We start from the raw sequence: 17,764 nt of genomic DNA, 5'->3' as shown, positions 1-17,764 counted from the left end.
CTATTGGTAGAAGTATCTGCTTTGGCTGGTTGGAGTGCTTTGCAGGAAATGGCACAAAACAACCCTTCAAAGGGATGAAGAGGTACTTGGAAGGGAGGAAAACTGGCAGTTTGTCTTTAGAAAGCAAGTCCGTGTGAGTAAGGGAAACTTTATTTCATGAAGAATATGCAGAATGGTGGCCATCTGCTTTCAGCATCCTTCTTTTCCCTGCTTGTCTTACTCGGTAATTAGTGCAGATTTCTGCTGTGTTGGACCGCTGGGAGTACAAAGGGTGTGAGTTGCCTTGTTTATGTGTTACTCTTCACTAACACGCTGGGTCTGAGGCTGAGAGAACAGGAGCCTTTGCTGCAGGATGCTGTTGGTACCCTGGGAGCCCGGAAAAGCAGGAGACATGCTTGGCACCTCCTGCCCAGAGCGTTTTTCACATCAGAAGGGGCCATATGGTGTCTCTAGTCCTTGCTCACAGTTAATTACCTGCTTTTGTTTCCATCTCTGCTCTCATGTTGGCGATCGAGTGTTATTGCTTTCTAACAGTGTGGGTTATTGCCTGGGAAGAGACACTTGTGCTCCCAGGAGGATACTCCGATCTGAGCAGCTGTTCGGGTTCTCACAGTGGTAAAATGAAGGAGGTGTTGTGAGCTTACCTTGCATTTACACCCAGGTGTAAAAGATGCACGAGATCAAGCACAGTTTCTCGTGGTCTGCCTTTGTTGCTGAGTTTCATCATGTGCCACGGACATGCAGGCACTTCCCTTAAAACCGCCAGGGCTGCAAACCGGATCCAGTTGAGCAAGTGTGCAGATTCCTGGGGCTGCAGCTACTGCGGGAGCTGCTTTCCACCCTGCTGCCCTCAGATGTGCTCACACTTCCTGGGAGAAGTGCTGAGTAGTCAGTGACTAACTGTGATATTATCTGCCTTTCCAGTCAGGACCCAGATGGAAAGACCAGTTGGGATTATTATTCCTTTTTAAATAACCAAAGCTGGTTTTCATTTTTCTTTTGTGGTTTTTTTTTCTTGCTGTCAGTTTTCATATCTGTCCAGCAATCTGTTATGGTGTCTTGGCAGAGGAAAAGCAGAAGCTTATAATTCTTGGAAAATGGCATCTTCATGAGCTTCTGGAGAGTGTCTGTTTGTTTTGATTTGACAATTGCCAGGAAATCGGAGACAAAGATCCCTGGCAGATTACGTGCGGAATGTCAGCAGAGCAGCAGCCCCAAGTCTGCAGCCCGGGACTGGATTGGTAACCCCCCAAGGTGCTTATCTTTAAAAGTAAAAAAAAAACCAACAAACAAAATGCCACAAAAAAGCAAAGCAAACCAAACCCACAACTAAATCAAGCTCCTGAACCTGGCTTAGTAAGTCCCAGGCAAGTTTGGGCTTTTGCATGGAAACTGATTTTGTGTGTGCTCCCAGCTCCTGCCTCTTGCCTATGGGAACCTGTGTGGAGACTGGATGGGCTTAAAGAGGAGATGGACGCCTGGTGAGGAGGATGCTGCAGATGGACATTTACGCTGGGCCAAATACACAGAGTGAATCTCTAGACTGAAACTCGGGGCTTTCCTTCTTCCTAGATCAGTGACTTTGAAATTAAGTTGGATATCAGGAAAAAATTCTTTCCAGAGAGAGTAATCGGGCATTGGAATGGGCTGCCCAGAGAGGGGGTGGATTCCCCATCCCTGGAGGTTTTTCAGCTGAGATTGACCGTGGCACTGAGTGCCATGATCTGGTAAAGGGACTGGAGTTGGACCAAGGGTTGGACTTGATGATCTTTTTGATCTTTTCCAACCGAATCCATTCTATGATTCTATGAATTACTGTAGATTTAACATGCAGGATGATGGTGTGGACAGAGCAAGCTGCAAGTGGGTTTGATGACAGTGATAGGAAACACAGCAAGGAGATGTGGGGTGCTCCAGGAAGTGTGTGTAGGGAACGTTTGGTGAGGCAGTGGGGGCAAAGCACTTTGCCCAGTGTATGCATCTTCTTTCAGCCCTTCTGAGGTAAGAGAGAACATGCTGGATCAGTGATGAAACATCTGAGTGAGTGGGGTAAATGACTGGGGCAAGAGGCCTGTCACAGAACAGCAGATGAGCTCTGTGTGTTTGAAGCTGGCAGGGAGAAGCACAACTTCATCCAGTGGGGCTGAATGTACTTCAGAAATCGTGCTATGGCAGCTACTGTTCGTGTCTGATCACAGACAGGACTCACCTGGTGCAGCTCACACTGCCCTCTCCTTGTTACAAAATCCTACACAATCCCTTAGCTCTTCCTGATGGTGTTTTTGCAAAAGTTGTGGGTGACAGATGTGACTGAATCCAGAAGGTTCTTGTGTCCTCTATGAAAGAGAGGTGGGGTTCAGTCAATGGTCTTTTGTGCTGCTCTCAGACTATCAAAATGTGTTGTCCTGAATCTGTCAGCAAAAGGGCAGTGTTGGAAGAGCTTGACCTCTGTTAGGGATGCTGTAGGAGCAAGTGAGTGCATTTGTCACACAAAGTGTTTTCATTAGAGGGGGAAAGCCCTGCACATTTGCCCTGAGATGTGATTAGGGTTGTGTCATCATTTTCCTTGTGAGGAAATAAAATAACACCCTGGAAATCCCAGCATATGCTTTTATAAAAAGGTCTTCCCACAATTTATCTGGCAGTAAGGACAGGAAGTGGAGCTCTGTTTGTTTACGGTGCCAAGACCAGTTATGATGAAAGGATGAAAGTTGTGATCGTCTGAATCCTATTTACATTTCCCATCCTTTAAAATCCCAGTGGAAGATACTCAGATTGTGTCCACTCTCTTCAGCCTCTTCCAGGAACATTGGAGCCACTCAAAGAGAGCTTTTGTTCCCGTGTAGCCAGTAAGTCAGTGCTCCTGCCTTAATATACTGCTTTATTTTCTAGTGATTCCTCTCCAGTTGATCTGGTGAATTGCATTTGAAGCCCAAATGAAGTGAGTTAAGAGAAAGGGATGACTGTGTTTTGTAACAGACCCATTTGTTTTACCCTGAAAAATAAGTATTATGATATATTTGAATCCTGTTTCTTTGGCTACCTCTCTGAATTAGTTATAATTCCAAGCAAAGTCTTTACTGGAAATTGTTTTGATCTCTTTCTAATAATGTATTTCTTGTCCTACATTCAGATGAAACTTGGTTTTATAGCAAGGGAGCACTAAAGAACCGGCACAGGGATTCTTGCTTAAAGCCAAAAGTTAAGGTAGGAAAGGAAAAAGCAACTCCTACCCACTGATGCTGTGTAGGATCTGGAAAATGTCTGCACTTTTCCTGTCATTCAAAGAGAAAATTACCCATTTTTGAGGAGGGAGGAAATGTCTCCTTTCCCTCTGCCTCCCAGCGTGGTTGTGACTATGCAGCTACCACAGGGGACTACTTTTATTACTCTCCTCTTGCAATGGACAGCTCTTGAGGAGAGGGAAGCCTGGGGAGGGTCTGTAATGGCAGCTCTCCTCTCTGGACTAGCTCTGGAAAGGAATATACGGGTAGTTCAGCTGCTTGCTCACTACCCCCATTTTCCCAGTGTCTGAGGAGCAGGATCCCCAGGCATCTTGAACAGTAAGCCTGTTTTGACAAACCCCAGGCAAGGGCTGAGCTGTCTCCACAGCTGTTTATCAGAGGAAAGCAGATAACTTGTTGCTATCAGCATTAGTGCTTCAAAAGCGTAGCTGAATGTGGGGCTTTTTCACGTGTTGTTGGTGTTTCTACAAAACCTTGTTTTATCTTGTTAATCAATAAAAAAAATTTAAAAGTCTTAATGATACTTGCAGGATTTCTCTGTGAAGTCTGGCTGCTTCTGAGAGAAACAAAAAATGCCAAGAAACAAACCTCAAAATTTCCAGTTTGGAGTAATCTAGATTTTGCTTGCTCGAGTTCTGAGCAAGTGGCCCGTGTTTTCCCGGTGATGTCTCAGCCACCTTTCCCACTGTGAGCCTGCTGAAACTGCAGCTGCTCCCAGCCAGAAATCTGACACTTCCAAACCTCGGCTCTGCTTTGCTTCATGCAGGCGAGAGACCAGGGGACATTGTTTTGCAGCTTCCTGACACAAAATGTCAGTCTTACTGTGCGAGTGCATAGAGAGCATCCTCACCAGATGCAGCCAGAGGTTTGCCAGAGGTTTCACAGTGTGTTTTTTTTACTGGGAGGATTATTTGAGTTAACAGCAGCAGCCTTTGGCAGCAGCTCTGTGCTCCTTTACTGCTGCTGTGTGGAATTTCCACACAGAGACTCCAATTTCAGTGATCCTCTCAGTTCCTCTAACTCTTCCCTTTTCCTTCGCTTAGATCTCCTCCCACCAGGAGTCTGCAATCTCCTTAACCCCGCAGCGATCTACGCTAACAACGAGATCAGCCTGGGAGATGTGGAGATCTATGGCTTTGACTACGACTACACATTAGCACAGTATTCTAATTTACTGCACTCCATGATTTTCAACACTGCCAGAGACATCCTAATAGAACAATTCAAGGTAATGAAAGAGTTTCCACTAAATTAAACTTGCTGCTTTCTTTGCTATGCCCAAGACATGTTTTATTGACATAAATATCATGTTTCTGATTGCAGAATGTTTTCTCTGTCCATGGAATTAATTTCCTTTGAGACAATTCACCATGCTGTACATTCCTGAGATTTTATAAATGTGGAGTGGGAGCCTTAGTCTAGAAAAGATCTGGTCAGTTTTACTCAACCATGGAAACAACATTTACAGAATTGCTGGTTTGAGATACACACGGTGCATAAACATGAACCACAGGCCAACACTGAAGCTGTACAGGACCTGACATGTGAAAGTTGATGTGGATGGCACACTATAGCATGTCCCAGAAAAGACACCCTGTGATGCTTTTGCTTTTTTTTCTCATCAGTTTTTTTCTGTTTAGAGGGGCTCTGCAGTGCCAGTCTATGCCAAGTATGTGCCCTGAGTGGAGCTTCCTAGAAGTGTCCTCACTGCCTGACTGAGTCTGATTTTTTCACTAGTATCGCTTACAAGAGAGAAATTAGCTTTGGGAATCCTGGTCCTTTATGTCTTTCTTTGTTGAAGGGGCAAAATGAAGTCCACCTGTTCTTTGCTCAGTTTATGCCTGGGGTGAGAGGACTTAATAGGACTAAGCCAGCTCGATTATCCAGTGCTTGTGCTCTAACGATGTTGCTGTTTGTCTTCCCAGTATCCAGAAGGGCTTGCAAAGTATGACTACATTCCAGGGTTTGCCATCCGTGGGCTTCACTACGATGTACAAAAGGTAAGCTGTACAAAGGTCACTCTCCTGGGCTTTGTCTTCCATTCTTGTGTTTTCAGTGGAAATACTTTCTTGTCATTGGTTGCAATAACATCTATCACCAAATTACCAGTGAGCCCGGCTGGCTGGGCTTTCCCTTGAGTGGGCTCTTCCCCAGGGAAGGATGTCCTTTGTGCTTGCCTGACCTCTGGCAGAATGGGACATTCTAGCAAAGGCCTTGCCAATTTAAAAGTCAGTTAATTCCACGGCTAATTAATAGAAAACTGAGCTTGTTTGTGTGATCGTTTCTGTCTTTCAGGAAATTTAAACAACAAAACTCAATCTTGCATCTACAAGTACTTGCCAGGGGCAGAGGCATAATGTCTTACTCTAATAATAGAAATGACTTGTCAGAAGAATGCTTTGGGAAGCCTTCCCCACCCCCACCCCGAATAATAGGACTGCCTGGAAAAAGATCCAGGCTACTTGAGATGCATGTTTCTAGAACTGGCAAGGAAGGGCAGGCTCTAGCGTTAACCCTTTCCAGTGCTTTGGGTGATTCCCTGAAAGCCTCATGCCCAGTGACGTCAGGCTGACTGCTGAGCCAGGCACTCAGGTAGGAGCAGGGCAGACAGAGTTGCTGCATTGGAGTAGCTTTTCCTTCTGCCTCTGCCTTTACAAAGTAAAAAAGTAGATGTGTGAGAAACAGAAGGTTCATTCTCTTTTTAAATCTCTGGATGGTATATCAGGGAAACACAGGCGAGTGGCCTGGCAAAGCAAGGCACCCTTTCAGTGAGTAGAGGGTGAGAACTCTTTTCTCAGGATCAGAGTCTGCAAAACACACGAAAATCTGGGTAGTGCCTGCCTAAGGAAAACTTGAGCAGATGTGCCTGCACTCCACAGATTACTGCGGGGCCTGCCCACGATGTAACAAGCTGCACTGATACAGTGTCCTGATGAACTTTGACGCTGTGTTCTTATGCAAGTTGCAGTGATGTGGGTTAGTGTGAGGCTGCTTTCCGTGCCCAGGGACTTGTGTTACAGCTTCAGAATGATGGATGGGGGAGAAGGGGTGATTCATGGGTAGGGAGTTAATATGAAAAATGCAAAGAAGGCTCTAATGTTACCAGCCTGGTGTGCTCCTGAACGTCCTTCCTTCAGTGGCTGTCGGGGAGGGGAAGAAGTGGAGGGGAGAGCTCTTGTGTGAAGAAAATGACTTGGTGCAGCTGTGCTATAAAGCAAAGCTTGCCCACTTAGGTAAATGTGCGGAATACATCTCCTGTGCACACAAAGCCCCTTTGGAATGTGTGTGCTCCTGGAGGGGAGATAAGAAGAGGCTCTCTTGAGTCAGAGAAACATTGTTACCTCTGGTTTTCAACTGCATAAGTGTCCACAAATAGAGTGTAACAGACTTAGGCTCATAGAAAGATGGTCTTTTGCCAGAGAGGCCAGTAAAAAGTCACAGTAAGTGTGTGTCAAAGTAGCTGGGGAGTAAGTGCTGCCCAAAGTACATAGATGTGGGATGTTCATACTGAATTTTATTTTCTAAATGTCATTTGTGTGGCACTTCAATAAGGTTTCAGTGCAAATTGTAACAGTTACCCCATTCTAACAGTAAATATCTATCCCTTATCGCAGAGTCTTCTCATGAAGATTGATGCTTTCCATTATGTCCAGCTGGGGACAGCATATAGGTATGTCAGTTCTGAAAATCGTGTTCTAAATGCCATATATGCAAAGGTGGATTACTGCATCTGAGTGCATGTTCATGGCATATATTGGTGTTGGTTTGGTTTTTTTCCTGAGCAGAGCACAGTCTCATCTGGCTTGTCCTGTTTGTGCTTGCTTCAAATGCTTACCTGGCATATAATTGCAGGGAGTTATATTTTTTCTCAAGCATTTCAAGCCAAGTGTGGGTGGGAAGATCTGGAGCTTTTTGTAATGGTTAATGACACATCTGGTCACGTACCCTGCGTGGTGCCTGAGCTGCAGCTGCAGCATGGCTGGGTTAACAGTGTGAGCAAACAGTGCCACTGGGAAGGGGCTCCTCAGTATGTGCCTCACACACAGCCCTGTCTGCTCCAGGCAGGAGCATATCCAGCAGTGCTCTGCTGTGCCTTGGAGACAGCTTGGGTGTGCAAATTAAAGCTTAAAGCACTGCAGACATATCAATAAAATAATAATGCATCAGAATCTGGGCTCACTTTAAGGCCTGGTTGCCCTGTTTTTAGTTCTCCTTTGTTGTTCTCCAAGGAGAGCTGCATGTGCTTTGGAATAAGTGGCCAGAGCAGTGCAGAGGAAACTTTTCTCCAGAGACTTGTGAGACTGGAGACTGGGAAAACACCTTGCCCCAAAGAGGAGTGGGGTTGGTGTGTAAGAAATAATTTATAGACATCAGCAGCAAAGCTCCTGTAAATCCTATGTTGTATTTCCTGAGCGTGGAAGCCAATGTGGGGTTTTTTTCTCGATCTCTGCCCCTTTGCTGTTAAGCTTCAGTAACAGTCAACACTCTAGGAATATTAAGGAGGGAGTTTCATAATCAGAGAGAGTTGGCTTCTCTGAGTGCCAGCTTGGGGGGTTGGGGAAGCAGGGGGTTTGTACTGCCCCACAGTTTACTTCAGTGTCATAAAGAGATTTTTAGCAAAACACATTTAGGCTTTTTTTTTCCTATTGTCCTTTTGTAACTTTCATTCGAGTGTCCTTTTCCTAAACTGTCCTTTGCTTTTGAGGACAACTGAGGCAACGTTTATTTTCTTAGAGGCTGTGTGGTAACTAAGTAGGGAAGAAGAAAGGGAAAGTTGCTTGAGCAAACAGCCATCAAAAATTGTGCAAGAGGCAAACCCTGCAGCAGTCAGATAACCTGATGTTCATGAGCTGCACAGCTCAGCCATACCCCTGATTTTGGTGTTTTGGGGGAAAACAGCCATCTCTGTTGAACGTTCTTAGTGAAGGACTTGTTTTGCTTGGGGAAACTGAGTAAGAAGGAAACTCCTTTCTCAGAAAGTGCTTTTCCTGCATCTCTGCTGATGTACCACATGGAAGCAACACCTCCAAGCCTGCAGTTACCAAGGGCTGCCAAAGTCAGGTCGTGGGGCAGTGCCATCAGCAGATTGACAGCAGACAGGGAGAAATCTCTGGCTGGATTCTCTGCTGGAATGTGGATAAAGCCCGTCAATAAACTTGTAGGAGCAAATAAGATATCTGAAGAATTTTCAGTGAATCTTAAGAGCTGTCGGGCTCTCTGGCTGTTTCTTTTGTGCAATGGAAATTTGTGAGTTTTAGAAAAGAGCCTGTTTTTCCCATGCTCTCTTTCTGTGCAGTTTGTAGCACTGTGCAGACTGGGAACTGCTGACAAACTGTTGTTTTGTTTGTGTCCAGAGGTCTCAAACCGGTGCCTGATGAAGAGGTGATCGAACTCTACGGTGGGACGCAGCACATCCCCCTGTACCAGATGAGTGATTTCTATGGCAAGGTATTGTGAGCCCTTGGCTGCTGTGATGCAGCAGCAGCTCTTTAACAGCGTGGAAAACAGAGCGGATTGTATGCACATGTAAATGACTCCAGCCTCCCTTGGAAAGGCTCGGTCCCCAGTGAGCTGCAGTGTGTGTTTTTGTTCTAGTGGGAATATGCCCCAGAGGTTATTTAGCAGTTTAGCATCTGAAAGACATCTGCAAAGCTTTCCTAAACACCACGGCTGTTGGCCTAGAGCTGAATGCCTTTGAAGACAGATAGAGAGATGTCCTCTGCTTCTTCCTTGGCCAAGCCTAGCTCCCAAGCTCTCCGGGAACCCGCAGTGCTGGTGCAGCGAGCTGAGCTGCCCGGGAGGGGGTCTGTGTGTGCAGCAGCAGAGTGCTTGCAAAGCCCTTCTCTCCTTGGCTTTGGGTAGGGGCTTTAATTTCATGAAAAGGATCCCCCTCCAACATCCCTTCAGGCCTCCTCAGTGGATATTATTCATGGGATTGTCGTTTGTGAGTGTTGAGGATAGTAAGGTACTGACACTGTCTGCAGGAGCTGTAGAAATCCTTTGGTTAACCTGGCTTAGAGGAAGTTAAGAGAGTTTTTCCTTCCTCGAGTGTCTGATGCAGTGGGCAAGAGGGGCCTTCACATCCCTTTCCCTCAGAAATGCTTTGTCTCTTGCCCTTTGTTGCCTTAAGGAAGCTGGAAGGAGAAGGGCACACTTCCTCTGGTAATACCCCTCTGAGTCTGCTGTGTGAAGTCTCCAGCAAGGCCATGTCTTGATTTTTCTCTCTCTGGGGAAAAATTAATCTGAGTGATTGCTTTCTGGATAAGTATATACTCTGTTTATAGCTCAGTGATGTTTCCAGCTTTGAAGTAGAATGTTTCTGTTTAGAATTTGATATCTGTCTGTAAACTGCCCTCTGTTAGCCTCCTGTTGTGCAACTCTCCTCACTCCTGGCAAACCTGAGATGATTTCATCTTTCTTTTCAAATAATAGTAAACACAAAATCTGCTTTGAGTTGTGGCCTTCTGTAGGACCAGGTGCTCACACCAAGGTGCCTTTTAATGCTGCTTGGTACATACCAGGTGCTTTGTTCTTTCCTGTAGTTGGTATTGAAAAATTCAGTATAACATTAGGCCACAGAAGTGGGGATAGCAACTTATTCTTTGTGAAGAGGTGAATCTCCTCTCATTAATAATGTAACGAACTCCATGAACTAATTGGTGGATCCCAAAGAGAACAAAAGTATTTACAACTAATGACATTTACATCCAGCAATGTATGCTCAACATGTGCCACTGACACTTTAGTGGGAAAGCATCTGGGTTAGGATGACTGCTGGTGTGGAGTGAGCCTTTGGCAGGATCCTGGATCTTGTCCTCTGCAGTCTGTCAGGCTGTGTGGGTAACAGGAAGGTCTGCCAGGTCACTGATTCCAGGCAACAAGGTGTGAGACAAGCTGAAGTGTGTGAATACTCTCCCTTAAGGGTCTTCTTGATCTTCTGTTAGCAGGAGTTGACAGCTTCTGGCAGCCCAACACCTCCAGTAGGTGGGCACAGATCTTGCCCAGGGTTGGACACTGCAGCTGGTGTGGCTTTCACTGGCAGAACTCATGATGGCCTGTGATGAAGGTGGAGAACTCATGTGGAAAAAGCATACATAGCAGTTTTCATCCTGACTTGTGTCACTATATCTGTCTAAGGAAGTCGAGGCCACTCAAGGGAATGGGTGAGACTGGACTTGCCTTGTAGGAAAATGACACAAGGCACAAAAATGAAATTGGAGTTGCCAGGGTGTTACCAATGAGCATTAAATTGCATCCTCTATGCTTAAGGTAGGACAGGTCATTGCTCTGCTGCTCTCTGCTAAATCCCATACCTAGTTGTTTCAGTAGGAACTACCTGTCTTTGTCCCTCTTGCTTCTTTCCCAGCATCCCTGAACAGGAAAAAAGTGAAGGCTGTTTTCAGGAAATTTTGGTTTTGCTAGTGGGGGAACTGTTCCCTTAGCAACCAGAGATCAAAATGGACACAAGTGTTGAAGGATTCCGTGAGTATCCCTAAGCAGCACCACCATGTGTGGCCCTTTGTGTTCTCTGCTGCTGTAGGTCAAGTTGTGCTATGCTGGATGAATGGAAACTGTGTAACCCTTAGCACACCGACATAGCTTTTGTTTGCAGCATTTTTTTGGTAGTACATCTCATGCAAAATGCTGTTTGTTGTTCCTTTGCCCTTTTTACACTGTCTTTCCTGACCCCAATTTGTGTTGCCCCTTTAGATAGTGCTGCAGGGAGTGCTGGTCCTGTGCCACCCTCACCCGGCCAGACAGGGTGGGAGAAGTTCTGTTATTACATCCAGGCACAACAGGGCTTTGTCATTAAGGCAGTATGTGCCCTGTCAGCGTCTTCCATCAGTACCTTCTGTGGTCCGTTGGATGCTGCTTTCCTGTCTGTCTCTCACATAGCTACAATAAATGCCTTCTGGTGTGGGCCAGTGTTATCCCAGAGAGTTGAACTTCAGCTGTCAGTCCTTGCCCAAAGCTCACATGCACAGACATGATGTGATTGGCCAGGGCACTGCAGGTGACCACTGAGAGCTTTGTGCACTTCCCAAATTGCTTTCCATATTCCAGACCTTGATAAGTGTCCCCCTGTCTGATCTGGAACTTCTTTGATGGAAGGTTTAAAAACTGATCCCAGTTTCATCTTACCAGTGAGACTCACCATTGTCCTCTGCATGGGTGCTACATACATAATAAACAAGGTTTATTTTACTGAAAGGCCTCCAAAGTTGGCTTTGGCCTGCTGATAGGTTTGATTGATAGGCAATAACCATAGCAAATGTGTGGGAGAGCTGCAGCTTTCCCTAATGCAAGGGGAGTTATTCCTTAGCCAGGATTTAATTGTCCATTTCTACTTGCCTGCTGGGTGGGCTGAAGTTCTTTTTCCTCTTTGTGCCTGCTCTGGGTTTTCTGTAGTGACTCAAGGGCAGACAGGCACTGACAAATGGCTTGTTGGAGTGATTCTTACATTGCCCTATGAAACCTCACTGGGATGTGGGTTCAGCAGCTTTGGTGCCCTGTGTCCCATATCAAAGCCTGGTTTAGATGAGTAATGGGGCATCTTCAGCCAGGCCTGTGGCTGCTCCTGTTGGAGAGTGTTGTCTGTTGGCACCTGTGTTAGCGCCAAGAGGCCAGGTGGGAAGCAGAGGGTGTGGAGTTGAAATAAGTGTCTAGAACTGACTCCCTGCTTCCTCCACCCCATGGTGTTAATGATGCTGGGCTTGTATAATGATTTATGTGAAGGAGAAGCCTCTCTCTTGTCAAGTGTTAATGCTCTAGCTTAGAATCACAGAATCATAGAATGTATTGGGTTGGAAAAGACCTCCAAGATCATCAAGTCCAACCCTTGGTCTAACTCCAGTCCCTTTACCAGATCATGGCACTCAGTGCCACAGCCAAGCTCAGTTTAAAACCTCCAGGGATGGGGAATCCACCCCCTCTCTGGGCAGCCCATTCCAATGCCTGATTACTCTCTCTGCAAAGAATTTTTTTCTGATCTCCAATTTCCCCTGGCAGAGCTTGAGCCCGTGCCCCCTTGTCCTATTGCTGAGTGCCTGGGAGAAGAGACCAACCCCCACCTGGCCAGAACTTCCCTTCAGGTAGTTCTAGACAGTGCTGAGGTCACCTCTGAGCCTCCTCTTCTCCAGGCTAAACACCCCCAGCTCCCTCAGCCTCTTCCCACAGCACTTGTGCTCCAGTCCTTTCACCAGCCTTAGTGTTTGAGTTGAGGAGAAGAGACGTCTGTTTGCTGAGTGGCTGGGACTTTCCACACTTTTTTCTTTTTGTTACCTGCAATGTTTTGCAGATGGTACTGGTTATATGAGTTTGTTTGTTGGCTTTGCTTTTTTTTTTAAGTGTTTTAGTTTAATGACTTTTTCATTTTTTGCTTTCCAGGGTCCGTCACTTAAGCAGTTTATGGACATTTTTTCTCTTCCTGAGATGACGCTGCTCTCTTCAGTCATTGATTACTTCATAACTCATGGCATTGAGTTTGACCAGGTGCACCTCTACAAGGACATATCTGTAAGTAAAATGTCCATATCAGAGCTGTGAGCTCTGCAGCACCCAAACCCAGGAGGCTGGTAGTGAGCAGCCTGATAGGACAGCACTGCTGCCCCTTTAGATCAAAGCATTACCAGGGAATATTCAAAGCTGTGTTTTCAGGACATACTTGGTTTCTGTCTTTCCTACAGAGCTGGTGTTGCTGTACATTATCTTATGCAGGAGTGTCAAGGCTGGTTAGATTGAAGTGCCTTCCATAGGAAATAGGTCACAAAGTTTGTGTAAATATTCTCTGCTTTTGCAGACTTTTAAAACTGTGTTTTCCTCTCAGTATCTCATTTTTCAAAGAAGCTCGGTCTGATCATATACCAAACAACTTACTTATCAAGTGATTGTTGTGAAACAACTGTCCTTGCCTGCTCTGAGAATCCACCTCTTCCCTTGGCAGCTGCAGAGTAGTCTGATCCTTTCAGGATGTTTTCCTGTGGGTGACTGTTGCTTTCATGAGTCACTTACTCCAAGGTGCTAAGTGGCACTTGAAAGGGCTGCGTGGGATTATCAGCATTGTTAGAGGAGATAGTCTGACTTCTTAGTTAATGCTGTAGACAAGATGTAAGTGCTTGAGTTTGCTGCTCTGTGTTACTTGTGCTGACAGGCAACACATCTTCCAGGCCTTATTGCATTCCTTTTTTCACGGAGAAGGGTTTTTGATTTGGCCTTATGGGAGACTCAGGTTCATCCACTGGCTGTTCAGACTGTGAGGGAAATGGAGCCCCGTGTCTGTGCTGCTGCTTTTGTGATAAGGATCCACCTGTCAGCAGGGCTGCAGCCAAGGATTGCAGCTTGTGTTCTGACCTGCTGTTGGTGCCTGATAGGAGCAGGCTGGCCCCTTTCCCACAAAGCCTTAACATGGTTCTAGGGTACTGGTTGTTGTTTTTGCTCTTGGGAGGGGGAAAATGGGAAGAGAGGATACAGCTGAATGCTGAGGCTTTTTGTGAAAAGTGTCTTCTGAATCTTATTTCGAGGTCAAAATGGATGTTTCTGATGGAAATCTAGAGAACAGGGGGATGACTGCCACAGCCCAATACATGCTTTTATACAGGGCAAATGGTGTGGTTAATCACAGAATCATAGAATGGATTGGGTTGGAAAAGACCTCAGAGATCATCAAGTCCAACCCTTGGTCCAACTCCAGTCCCTTTACCAGATCATGGCACTCAGTGCCATGGCCAAGCTCAGTTTCAAAACCTCCAGCGATGGGGAATCCACCCCCTCTCTGGGCAGCCCATTCCAATGCCTGAGCACTCTCTCTGCAAAGAATTTGTTTCTGCTCTCCAACTTGAATTTCCCCTGGCAGAGCTTGAGCCCGTGCCCCCTTGTCCTATTGCTGAGTGCCTGGGAGAAGAGACCAACCCCCACCTGGCCAGAACTTCCCTTCAGGGAGTTCTAGACAGTGCTGAGGTCACCTCTGAGCCTCCTCTTCTCCAGGCTAAACACCCCCAGCTCCCTCAGCCTCTCCCCACAGCACTTGTGCTCCAGTCCCTTCTGAATGCTGATGCTGACTTGGTCTTCACCTTTGCTGAGGGATGTGGTCATCCCTGAGGAGTCACTGGGGCAGGCAGAGAGGGGAGCTATAACAGAAAATCTGTGCCAAGGCCTGAAATCTGCACAGTCAAATAAGGGTGTGCCCTGTGCTCTCATGAGAGGAGTTCTTGCTTTTTTTGTACAGTGAGGATAAACAAACATTTTTGCCAAACTTATCCTTTTGCAGTAACCCTGTGCCAGTGGTTTGTGGCCATGAGCAGAGATCCCTCTGTGCCCACAGGCAGGTGTCCCAAGTGTCCCAGAGGGTTGCACAGCCCCTGCTGTAGGTGCAGCACTGGCTCATAGTGAGTTAAGATGTGTCTAAACCTGACACCCTTCGGTAACTCTCAGGGGTACTGCTGGTTCAGGGCTGTGTGTTTGGAGCAGGTTCAGTGCTGCTGACACTGAGCTGAGTCAAAAGGGCAGCCCCTGAGGTCGTGGCAAAGGCTGGAGCTGACGTGCAATCCAAGCAGTCCCATCACACCAGTTTTGTCAGTTCACATTTTAAAGAAAGAACATACAGTTCACCCTGCTTCCCTTTGGAGGAGTTTCTTTGAGCCCTGTTTGATACCTCCTGAGGCTACCAAGATTCTACCTATAGGAACCTTAAAGATATTCCTTTTTTTTTCCTTCTTTTGTTTTTTTGAGTGGCAAGGGTATAGAGAAAGAGCAGACTTGAATTTCTTTCTCCTCTGCAAAGGTAGTTTTGACACAAATCCAAACCTTTGCTTGCTTTTAGTGCCAGTGCTGCTTAAGACAAAGTTATTTTCTTGTTAGAGCTCTTGATCTTTGTTCAGATTCTTTCCAGTAAGGCAATGAGATGTGACCTCTGCCTTTTTACCATTAAAATCTACATGGTGGAAAGAGACTCCTAAAACTCTGCTTTGAAGTGGTAATGCCTCCTCCTTCATCGTTTCCATCTAAGTTATAAGCTCTGGTTTTCTCACAGCTTTGCAGGAAATGATCTTTTGGGGTCCTGAGCAGGTTTCCCCAGCACTGCCAGGTGACTGTGTGGTGGTGTGGGCAAGTGTGTAGCAATGTCAGTGGTGAGTGTGGGAATGCAGCCTGAAAGGGCAGCTCCCAAAGGGGCACACAGAGTGTGACAGGGATTTAAGGGTCCTGGGGAAAGGCAGCATTTGTTTACCTCCATAAAGTGTCAGAGATGAAAACAGTGCTGTTAAAACAAGCATTAGCATGTGCAAACACTGCAAACTGTGTTGCTGCTCTGGAAATGGTTTTGTGTGTCTGGCATATCTCGTTGGATGGAGACTTGGGCAAATCTCAGTTGGGTGTATCCAAAAATGTATTACATCTTGGCCTTGGGCCTGGAAAATAGAAGATATTTGGATACCCTTGACAACATCTGTTTTAACTTGCCTTCCTCCCTGCTGTGTTTTGTGCCACCCTCCTGGTGGAACCTTCTGCTCTGCCTGTGCCCATTGGCTGCCCGGGACTGGGAGCTGTGGCCCTCCTTGGCTTCTGGGAAGCCTTTTAGAATCCCATAAGCTCTGCTCTGCTGCCCTTCACCTCAGCCACACTCCTTTGGGTCACATTTGGCAGAGCTCCCACAGGCACAGGGAGGAAGCAAAGCCAATGTCTGGGCCAGTACAGTTTGGGGACAGTAAATTGTTTTGGAGTTGCACAGTCTTGATTGCTTTGGTGCCAGTGTGTTTGCATGTGCTGGTTTCCTGGAGCAGGAAGGAATTTGTGCTTTCATTGATAAGTTTTGAGGTTCTCCCCCTTGTACTGCATCAGCTGAGCCAGCCACTGTGATCTTCTTTTGGCAGATTGGTGAGCCTTGCTGGGCAACTCTGCTGCTTGGCACTGATGGAGCTCTTGTTCATTCAGAAGGCAGGGGGTGTATCATTGCTCTGTTGGCCCTCAGGGGTTTGCATGCTGGGAAACAGCAGTGCTGGATGTAAAACTAAAACTTCTCCTCTGCCCTTTTCTTTAGGATGCAATTAGAGATGTTCACGTGAAGGGAGTGATGTACAAATGGATTGAAAAAGACATGGGTGAGTTAAATAGAGCTCTGGTGCTAAGTCTGTTTTGATGTGTCTCATATTATGGGTGTTTTGGGTAAGATGACTGTTGGCCCTACACAGTCACAGGAGTCAGGGGTACAGAACTTACTGAAATACTTGATTGTGCCATGCCTGGAGGCAGCTGAGGGTGGGGTGGCATCCAAAACCAAGTGGCATTTAGGGGCAGGTGGGGGATCTATTTTAATGGAGGAAACAGCTTATTTCATAGAATCACAGAATCATGGAATCGATTGGGTTGGAAAAGACCTCCGAGATCATCAAGTCCAACCCTTGGTCCAACTCCAGTCCCTTTACCAGATCATGGCACTCAGTGCCATGGCCAATCTCAGTTTAAAAACCTCCAGGGATGGGGAATCCACCCCCTCTCTGGGCAGCCCATTCCAATGCCTGAGCACTCTCTCTGCAAAGAATTTTTTTCTGCTCTCCAACTTCAATTTCCTCTGGCAGAGCTTGAGCCCGTGCCCCCTTGTCCTATTGCTGAGTGCCTGTTTTCCTTCAGCCTGAAAATGAGGGATGATGGTCCTTGGCGTGATGTGAACATGCAAAGGCATCATCTGGGAAGGCTTCCTGGTCATTCAGGGCAAAGGAAGCTTCTGGGAGCAACATGGCCTGGAGTGGCACAGGGGCTGGGTTTGGTTTTATAGAAATATGGTCATGACTTAAGCCAAAATGTTTTGACTGATGCTGCTTCATTCCAATATAGAACAGTATATTCTGCATGGGGATGAAATCTATGCTGTGCTGAACCGCCTGGTGAACCACAAGAAGAAACTCTTCCTCATCACAAACAGTCCCTTTAGCTTTGTGTAAGTACCATTATCATACATGGACAGGTCTCTGTGGCTCAGCAAGGGCTGTGCAGGGCAGGCAGTCCCTCCTTGGGGCCCCTGGATGTTGTAGAGTGGAGGGGTTTGCGGCATAGCCAGAAGAGCTCTCTGGGAACTGGTTGTGGTGAATGTTGCACCCCACAGTGCTCTCCACAGCGTTCCAGAATGTATCAGGTCATACTCTGTTCCTAAAAGTCAATTTCACATACAGCAAAACCCAGGAGAAGTTCTTAAGAAAAGACAAGAGCAATGAAGCAAAAAGAAAACTTTTGAAATCAAATTGTGTGACACTGCTCTTAAGTTTTGGATTTTTTTCTGTTTTCCTCAATAATTAATTGGTCAGAAAAAAACTCAGTCAAAGCTACCACATACTACTCTTAGTCAAAAGGATTGTTCAAAGATCATCTATCCTGTTTAACAGCAGTCACTTCAGTAATGAATTAACTGAAATGTAGTTTACACACAATTAAATTGGTCAATGAATTAAGCATAATTAAGCTGTGATGTGAAACTTCAACTGTTATCCAAAATTCATGCCAGCTCTTTTGTTCTGAGAGCTGTAGTGCCA

General features: G+C 46.2%; 1 protein-coding gene across 1 annotated transcript in view; it reads left to right on the top strand.

Annotated features, from left to right (window-relative positions):
- The window catches only part of NT5DC2 (5'-nucleotidase domain containing 2), a 28,085-nt gene that overhangs the window by 3,261 nt on the left and 7,060 nt on the right, over positions 1-17,764 (top strand). The window contains exons 2-8 of the mRNA XM_071550530.1: positions 4,289-4,473; positions 5,171-5,245; positions 6,860-6,915; positions 8,600-8,693; positions 12,633-12,761; positions 16,279-16,339; positions 17,073-17,175. Of these exons, the coding sequence (XP_071406631.1) occupies positions 4,289-4,473; positions 5,171-5,245; positions 6,860-6,915; positions 8,600-8,693; positions 12,633-12,761; positions 16,279-16,339; positions 17,073-17,175 (703 nt within the window). The remainder of the gene's footprint in view (positions 1-4,288; positions 4,474-5,170; positions 5,246-6,859; positions 6,916-8,599; positions 8,694-12,632; positions 12,762-16,278; positions 16,340-17,072; positions 17,176-17,764) is intronic.

This window comes from Pithys albifrons, chromosome 3, assembly GCF_047495875.1.
Source record: "Pithys albifrons albifrons isolate INPA30051 chromosome 3, PitAlb_v1, whole genome shotgun sequence".
NCBI classification, from domain to species: domain Eukaryota; kingdom Metazoa; phylum Chordata; class Aves; order Passeriformes; family Thamnophilidae; genus Pithys; species Pithys albifrons.
The sequence above is the reverse complement of the archived record's forward strand: the minus strand, read 5'-3'. Positions and strand labels throughout refer to the sequence as shown.